Source organism: Tupaia chinensis, unplaced genomic scaffold (genome assembly GCF_000334495.1).
Source record: "Tupaia chinensis unplaced genomic scaffold, TupChi_1.0 Scaffold000484_1, whole genome shotgun sequence".
Lineage (NCBI taxonomy): Eukaryota > Metazoa > Chordata > Mammalia > Scandentia > Tupaiidae > Tupaia > Tupaia belangeri.
This window is the reverse complement of record NW_006159996.1, coordinates 435,517-443,911: the sequence shown is the minus strand read 5'-3', so window position 1 is coordinate 443,911 and position 8,395 is coordinate 435,517. Positions and strand designations below refer to the sequence as shown.

The following is an 8,395-nucleotide window of genomic DNA, read 5'->3' as shown; positions in this document are numbered from 1 at the left end:
TCCTGCCCCGTCCCATCCCAGGGAAGTGGATGGGCCTCCCTTGGCCTGGTCCCAGCTTTGGGTACCTGGGGGAGGGGTGCAGCTGCCCCACAGGTGTTTCCTGCTCAGATGGCTCCCATCCCCTGAGCCTCAGGCTCCTGTCCTTCCTTCCTCTTCACAACTGAAGCCCCGCCTCCCTGCCCCCCCTTCTCCTTCCAGATGTGGCAACATCTAACAAAGGCAGAGGCCAAGCTCAATAACCCCGACTCCAGGGGGCGGCAGGAGCTGACCGAGTCAGTTTACACGGACGTCCTGGACCAGAGCTGCTCCCAGAACTGGCAGGAGTGAGTTACCAGTCCAGCACCCACCCCACTCCACCGGCAGCCGAGCTCCCACTCCCCACTCACACTGCGCGCGCACTAGGGCTCTGGTCCCAGGGAAAGGGCTGGTGGGCATCAAGTTGGGCTCTCGAGCCGGGGCAAGGGGGAGGACAGATGGCCAGCAGACAAGGTCACTGTGACCTTGAACCAGGGACTTTCCCGCTGTGAGCTCAGCAAATGCCAAATGCACTATGCTTGGTATAGAGGCGGGTCCCTTCCTGGCTGGCTCCCACCAATGCCATACCTCTCTTCTCCCACTGCCACCAGCTATGGAGTCCAAGAACTGAACCAAGTGAAACGTCTGGTGGGCCCAGGCCTTCGCAAGGGGCCAGAGCCAAGCATCAGCGTGATGATCACAGGGGGCCCTTGGCCCATCAGGTGATGATGAGGGTGGGGAGTGAGATGGAGCCCTTGGACCCTTGGTCTGGCCCCCCTATCCCAAATCAGCCTTCTGGGCTGGGCAGAGTCTGAGACTCTTGGTGGGCTCCCCCAGGCTCTCCACCACATGTTTTCACTATCTGGGGGAGTTTGGAGAAGACCAGATCTATGAAGCCCACAAACAAGGCCTAGGGGCTCTGGAGGCCCTGCTGTGTGGAGGACCCCGAGGGACCTGCTCAGAGGAAGTGCCAGTCACAAGGGAAGAGCTCTAGTCTTCTGATGAACATGCCTTTCCCTGAAGAGAAGCTGAGGCCTCGTCTGGATCCTCACATTCCTTCCTGCTGCTGCCTGAGGACAGGGAGGCCTGCTCTGTGTGCCACTCCCTCTCCCCTCCAGCTTTGGGGCATTAGGGTCTGGTGTGTGTGGGGGGGGGCAAGCTTTCCCCTCTAGATTCAAATAAACCCAGTGACCTCAGCTCCTCTGAAAACAGTACTTTGGGGCTGGGAGGGCAGACATCAGTGTTTCTGCTGAAGTGCTTCCTAGAGAGGTCCGACTACACATCTCACTACTTCGCCAAAGGAAGAGAGCTTTCCAGCTGGAAGTGTGAGCGAGCTGTTTGATGGTGACACCCCAAGTCTTCAGATCCATTATGACAGAAGAGAAAACCAAGGACAACTCTGTAGGTGGCCACCAAATACCCATGCCTGCTGACACCACCCTGTCCTATCTGTGCCCTCCCAGGACACACATTTCATTAGCCTAGGCCCTGCGGTTGCTCACTGTCCACACTCTGTCTCTGACCCCAGCTCAGATGGTTGGGCCCTGGGTGCCTGCCTGGGGCAGGGTGGACAGGGTTCCTGGAACCAGCCAGATTGAGCATCGTGGCTCTTAGTCCTGCTCTCTCCAGAAATTTTTCTGGCCAAGGACCCTTTCTTTAGGAATGAAGCTCTGGGCCCCATCTAGGACTAGGAACCTGGGTCCGTGGGGTGCTACAGCTTGCAGTTTTGTGAGTGTCTCTGATCCCATGAAGCTCTGGAAGGTAGACAAAACAGACACTTGAAGTCCCATTTGTTGCAGAAACAGGTTTAGATAACAAAACAGGGTCAGGTCAGGTCCTCGGCTGAGTAGGGGCAGGACTGGGAGGGGATTCAGATTTTGGTGGTGGAAGACCAGGGGCTGGAGGAGTGGAGGTGGCCTAGGCAGGCCCTGAGCACGCCAGCTTCCTTGTTTCAAGATCTGCTTGAGGTTCCTTCTACCCTGGCCTTCACCCCAGAAAAGAAGCCCTAGATACTAGGGAGAAAGCCAGGCCCCAAGGAACCTGCCGAGCTGTCAGTAATACAGGGTGTGGAGCAGAGTTGTGACGTGGCACTCTGGCCACCTAGAGTGTTCACCTAGAGTGGCCTAGAGAGACTGCATCAGAGTCTGCACCTGTGTAGCTGGGACCATGTGCAACTTCCCGGCATTGTCTCTGTGCGTTGTGCAATTTGAGTGGACTGAGCATCCAAGGAGCTGTGGGTGTGAGGAGTGGGGCTGTGTTCCCATTACCCTCTGGAGAGTACTGGGAGGAGAGGGTGGGGAGGAAAGTACTGAGGAGGCTTCTAACTGGTCAGACAACTTCGGGAACCTGGAAATGTGAGCCAAGAGGGAGAGGAGAGGACAAGCAGGGGGCAGAAGCACAGGCTGAAGGCCGGACAGGCAGACGGATCCAGGACTGTGGGATGAAGCTGCTGTCCAGCTGGAGAACTGTGCTGCCCATAAGCCCTCGGGGCAGGGCCTGGCAGTGGGCGCAGCAACCCAGAAGTAGGTGCCTAGGGCTGTGGGGCTGTTGGTGCTACTCGAGGGGGGGGGGGGGGAATTTGGAGAAGACCAGAACTACGAAGCTTGGCAACAAGGCCGAGGGGCTCCAGAGGGCAGCAGAATGGGGACCCCAGGCCCAACTGACACCAGCTGAGGAGCTGGGCTTCTCGGGCCCTCCCCATCTTCCCATCTGGCAGCCCTCAGCCCAAGGGCTGGGCCTGTCAGGAGGGGAGACAGGCCGGGCATGAGTCTGGCTTTCTGGGCTGTGTGACACGCAGGCACACAGTGTCCAGTGCTTCAAAGGCCTGGTGGGCAGTTAATGCTCTGCTGTTTCTGTTTTACTGTTCTTAGTATTTTTGGCAGAGGGCTCCATATTCTTATTTTATGCTGGGACCCATAGACCATGGAGCTGGTCCTGGCTGGTGAGGGTGAGGGGTGAGAGGGAAGAAGAGGAAATCCTTGTCAGGCCAAGCCAAGCCAACCTGAACAGTTCGTGCACAGAAGCCCAGCTGTTTCTTGTCTTAGGAGCCCCAAGGGGTGAGGGGTGGTGGTGGAAGGGCAGTTCAGATCAATCTGGATTTGAGGACTGGTTTTCTAGAATTCTATTACATGTGTGGCCTTGTCAAATGACATCTCCTGGGTCTGTTTCCTCAGCTGTAAAAGGGGTTAACATTCAGGACTGGGGCTACACAGGATGGAGCGTGGCTGCCCCTCGGCATGCAGTCGTTCCTCAGTAATGAGGACAGCTGCAATGAGGATGATGAAGGTGAACATGTCATTATTAATGGGGAAGGAGGCTGGGTATGGTGGCATGTGCACAATCCCAGCTACTCTGGAGGCTGAGGCAGGAGGCTTATGTACCCAGCCTGGGCAACATAGTGAGACCTTGTCTCTGTGAAAAAAAAAAAATAGAGGCATGGACCAGCCAGTGGCATGGTGGTTAAGACAGCTGGATCCCACATACCTGACTGTGTGGTTCAAGTCCTAGACCCAGCATCTTACAAAACACACCAGGTGCATGTGATGTGCATGTGATGTGTATGCTGAAAATCCCAGAGGAGAATGGAGAAGGGGTTGCTGTGTAGCCATACCCCCGAAGGGTGATTTCTCACTTTCTCTCTCCATCATTCTCTGTCCCTTTCCAGCAAATAGACATGCCCTAAAGCAAAACTAAAAAAAAATAATAATAAAAAGGGGAGGAGATGAAGGAAAGAGCCTCATACCAGTGTGACATAATAAGGGCCCATTTCCACTCCCTTTCGTCTCACCTCACCCAGGGTTTGGTCAGCTTCCAAGACTGTCCACCCCCACGCCTCGACTCTGGCCCTTTCTTGGGAATCAAAGACAGGTCCTGTGCGCAGGCTAAGGAGCCACTGAGGAAGAGTGCACAGGAGGCAGGTGTCACAGAGGCCGGGTGGCCTTTACAACTGCAGCCAGGGTTAATACGTTACCTCCACCCGGATCCCCCTTTCGCAATCTGGAGCTGAGGATCTGGTTACAGATTTACTCTGAACAATGTCCGATGTGTGGAGTAAAGTCCTTCTTGGACTTCATAGAGTCGTTCTCTCTTCTCCTCAGGAACTGCTCAAACCTATGCCCCAGAGATGAGGGCCCAGGAGGACCCCCAGGGCCAGACGCAGGTGCTGGGGATAGGTGGGAGCTGGGTGGGGTTGGGCAGGGGCGGGGTGCAGGCCTTCTCCCTGGGAAGGCAGAGACAGAGTGTCTGTGAACTTGACAGTGACTGGCAGTTGGGGGATGGGGCGGAGTTGGGAAGGAAGCAGACTTCAGCTTTGGGAAGTACAGTACAGGCCAGTACAGGTCTAACCTCCCACCAGGGACACCCCAAGGACCTCCAGGGGCAGAGGTGGGATAGAGTGGGCTTGTCCACAATCTCGACCCATCTCAGTTCCCCTTCCTGGTGCCCCCAGGTCTTCTGCTTTAGGAGCCCATGCCCCTGACTAGAATGCCCAGGTCCTGGGGCTCTAGAAGCCAGCACAGGGGACTCCTCCCTGCAGGAGCCAATGTGAAGAGGGTCAGTGTGGCCACCTGGAGTGGCAGCCAGGTGGATGGGCTGTGGGGGAGGTTGGGGACTCAAGTTTGCACCCCACGCTGAGTAGCTGAGAGGCCACTCAGGCTACCCGATTGATGCTGAGAAGGATGGATTTGGCTTGTCCTCATCACCCCACCCTGAGCTACTTCTCTCTGCCACCCCCAGCATGAGTCCCTGGGCTCTGCAGGGAATTTCACCAGGGACTCCCCAACATCCCGGCCCACAGAGCCCACGTTTGACATGTTGTACAAGATCGAGGACGTGCCGCCTTGGTACCTGTGCATCCTGCTAGGCTTCCAGGTGGGCTCTCCCACTCCCAGGGTGTCCCCACCCCCACTCCACATGCTCCTCACAGATCCCAGCCCCTCTCCTGCCATCAGGTCATCTTGGGTAACAGGAGGAGAAATCTAAGTCAGCACAGTGACTGTCACAGAGCAGGGGTGGGGAAGAAGCTGGTGGCCCTAAGAAAGAATCAACCCCTGTAGGCATGTGACACCTGCCAGTGTTGGGCTCACTCTTCAGAAGTCCAGGGATAACTGGGGCAGGGGGCGGGAGTCAGTGCCCCCCAGGGTGGATACCCTCAATGGAGAACATTGGTCCTGAGGAGGACACGGCTAAGGCAGCCCAGGGTCAGGCCATGGTAGCAGGCATGAGAAATGGGAGGTGGGCTGCCCTGACCCCCTCAGGGCTCCCTGGGACCTGCCTCAAGCACTCCGCACCCCCCTTGCCTCCAGCACTACCTGACATGCTTCAGTGGCACCATTGCTGTGCCCTTCCTCCTGGCCGAGGCGCTGTGTGTGGGCCGTGACCAGCACATGGTCAGTCAGCTCATCGGCACCATCTTCACCTGCGTGGGCATCACCACGCTCATCCAGACCACGCTGGGCATCCGGTGAGCTTCCCTGCCCTGGGCCCTCCTGAGACACTCACACTCACACTCACACAGATCCACACAGCGAAAGCACAAGGCCTCTCTTGGAGGACTCGTGGGACAAAAAAGGTACGAGCTGCCCCACCTGCTGCTCCTACCTCCAGGGCCAACCCATGAGCTAGGCAGTGTCCCCAAGGACAAGGAGTCTGTGAGTCTAAGAAACTGTGTCCTAGCTGGACTCTCCCGTCTTAAGCCCTTCGAACACTCAGGACCACTTGCTTCCCTGCCCGGCAAGAGCCCACTTCCAGTCCTGTTCAGCAGTCCGTCCTCCTGGTGACCCATCTCTTGTGCACAGCCTTAGACCTAGCTAGTGAAAGGACAGCTGTCAGTGGCTGGGGGTGAGGGACCGGAGGAGGTCGCTAGCAGGGTATAGATACCGGAACTGAGCTGTCTTCTGTGCTCGCCAGCCATCGCAGCGCAGAACTGGGGCTGAGAGGGGAAGGGAGCAGGTTCTGAGCTAAAGGCTCCGTTTGTTTTCTTCTTTGGACCAGGAAAAATGTTAGACAGTACTGCCTGGGCTTCAAGGGCTTCCCTCTGCCCTGCCCCTCCACCTGTCCCTCTGCGTCTCTGTCCCTCTCCCGGTCTCCCTAGCTCTATGGCCATCCTCCCTAACAAACCTCCCCCTTCCCCCTTGCTGCTGTTTCTCTTCTCCAGGCTGCCACTGTTCCAGGCCAGCGCCTTTGCATTTCTGGTTCCAGCCAAAGCCATCCTGGCCCTGGAGAGATGGAAATGCCCCCCAGAAGGTGGGCACACTTCTGGGGGCTGTGCTGGAGGAGTGTAGAGGCCCAGGGGCTTGAAGGTCTGAGCCGCTGTCCCAAGGCTAGGTGTCAGGGTGCATTAATATCTTCTCCCCAACCCATCTTGTTCTCTGCATGTGTGTATGATGTGTGTGTGTCTCTGTCTCTGTCCCCAGAGGAGATCTACGGTAACTGGAGTCTGCCCCTGAACACGTCTCATATCTGGCACCCAAGGATGCGGGAGGTGGGTTTGCATGCACATGTAGAAGTGGGACCTGAGCAGGGGGCCAGATGGCAGTGATGACCACTGCTGAGTTGGGGCATTGGAGGAGATGGAGGAGGTGGTCAGGAGCTTTCATCCTGCTAGCAACCAGGCCATGGCCTTTACATAGTGACTTATACCTGATTCTTGCCCTTTCAGGTCCAGGGTGCAATCATGGTATCCAGCATGGTAGAGGTGGTCATTGGACTCATGGGGCTGCCTGGAGCCCTGCTCAGCTACATTGGGCCTCTCACAGTCACCCCCACTGTCTCCCTCATTGGCCTGTCTGTCTTCCAGGCTGCTGGTGACCGAGCTGGCTCGCACTGGGGTATCTCGGCCTGGTGAGTGGGTACCAGGCCTGATCCCCGCCTAGTCACAGCCCTCCATCCTCTGCACGTCCCCCCCCCTCACCCTTAGTCCTGGCTCCTGGCCCCAGACTGGCCTACCAGCCACCTCCTCTTTGTACCTCTGCCTCCAGCTCCATTCTCCTGATCGTCCTCTTCTCCCAGTACCTACGCAACCTCACCTTCCTGCTGCCTGTCTACCGCTGGGGCAAGGGTTTCACTTTCTTCCGGATTCAGATCTTCAAGATGTTTCCCGTGAGGAGCTGGCAAGCAGATGGGCCTGGGGCTAGGGCAGGGGCAGGGGCAGGGGCAGGGAGAGCATGGGAGCTAGAGCCAGAGAGGGGAAAGGCCCAGCGAGGGGCTGGAGTGGGTGTGGGGGCCATGTCCAAACTGGGACGAAGGCTAGGGGGTGGGGTGGCAGTGAGGGCTGACATTGGAACAGGTTTGGCTGGACCAGACCTCAGGCCTTCAGCACGCCCCTTGCTCGCTCTGCTTCAGATTGTGCTGGCCATCATGACGGTGTGGCTGCTCTGCTACATCCTGACCCTGACAGACGTGCTACCCACGGACCCAGCAGCGTATGGCTTCCAAGCACGGACTGATGCCCGTGGGGACATCATGGCTATTGCGCCCTGGATCCGCATCCCCTACCCCTGTGAGCAACCCCGCTCTGGCCCCTCTGCCCGCAACTGAGACCACCAGGAAACCCCAATCCAGCTGACAATCACTAGATTAGCTGCCCATTCGTAGTGTGCCAGGCAGCCTCGCTCTCGCTCCATGACCCCGAGTGACCCAAATAAGCTGTCACAACTGTCTGGCTCCCATCCCAGCCTGAGACCTCCTTACCCATGCTCGCCCCAGTACTGCCCTGCCCATTCCCGACCTACCAGAATCTCCTCACTACACCCACCCTCCTGTCTTTGCCCACCCAGGTCAGTGGGGCCTGCCTACAGTGACCGTGGCTGCTGTTCTGGGAATGTTCAGTGCGACACTAGCAGGCATCATTGAGTCCATTGGCGATTACTATGCTTGTGCCCGCCTGGCTGGGGCCCCACCCCCTCCAGTACATGCTATCAACAGGTATGCCCACCTGTCCTCTTTCACAGCTGACCCAACTCAGCGCTTGTGCTGGAAGCAGACATAAGGAAGGGCTTCAGTCCCAGAGATGTAGACTTGGGCAAATCACTAGCACTCTCCAGGCCTCATTTTCCTTCCGATCAAATGGGAGCAACCTGCTCCCATCATTTACGCTGGCATTGCTGGGAGTAGCTGAGATCAATGGGCCCCAAGGGGAGCTACAGCCATCGCCCACTTCCATGCACCCTGCTCTGGGTGTGCATTCTGCATTCCACAAACCACCCTGTGAGACACACCTCATATATATACTTTTATTTATTTATATTTAAATTTTGACTTGAGAGGGACAGAGTGAGAGAGAGAGAAAAAGAGAAAGCAAGCCGCCAGGTCAGGAATTTGAACCTGGGTCAGCCATATGGGAGTTCAACACTCCCAACTGCCCCGCCACCTGCCATCCCTA

The 8,395-nt window shown here is 57.2% G+C and overlaps 2 protein-coding genes across 4 annotated transcripts in view; both read left to right on the top strand.

The window, feature by feature from the left end:
* Positions 1–1,211, top strand: part of MZB1 (marginal zone B and B1 cell specific protein) — a 5,995-nt gene extending 4,784 nt beyond the window's left edge. Inside the window, exons 2-4 of the mRNA XM_006156183.3 lie at positions 199–323; positions 627–737; positions 853–1,211. Of these exons, the coding sequence (XP_006156245.1) occupies positions 199–323; positions 627–737; positions 853–1,009 (393 nt within the window). The 3' untranslated portion in view covers positions 1,010–1,211. The remainder of the gene's footprint in view (positions 1–198; positions 324–626; positions 738–852) is intronic.
* Positions 1,212–4,057: 2,846 nt separating this feature from the next.
* The window catches only part of SLC23A1 (solute carrier family 23 member 1), a 19,070-nt gene continuing 14,732 nt past the window's right edge, over positions 4,058–8,395 (top strand). The window contains exons 1-10 of one of the 3 annotated variants that reach the window (XM_027774823.1): positions 4,092–4,174; positions 4,463–4,566; positions 4,750–4,884; positions 5,319–5,476; positions 6,170–6,258; positions 6,429–6,496; positions 6,812–6,855; positions 6,993–7,113; positions 7,357–7,513; positions 7,791–7,938. In XM_027774823.1, the coding sequence (XP_027630624.1) occupies positions 4,483–4,566; positions 4,750–4,884; positions 5,319–5,476; positions 6,170–6,258; positions 6,429–6,496; positions 6,812–6,855; positions 6,993–7,113; positions 7,357–7,513; positions 7,791–7,938 (1,004 nt within the window). In that variant the 5' untranslated portion in view covers positions 4,092–4,174; positions 4,463–4,482. Of the gene's footprint in view, positions 4,175–4,462; positions 4,567–4,749; positions 4,885–5,318; positions 5,477–6,169; positions 6,259–6,428; positions 6,497–6,673; positions 6,856–6,992; positions 7,114–7,356; positions 7,514–7,790; positions 7,939–8,395 lie in introns of all 3 variants that reach the window. The other 2 variants (XM_027774822.1, XM_014590801.2) reach the window with 2 other exon arrangements.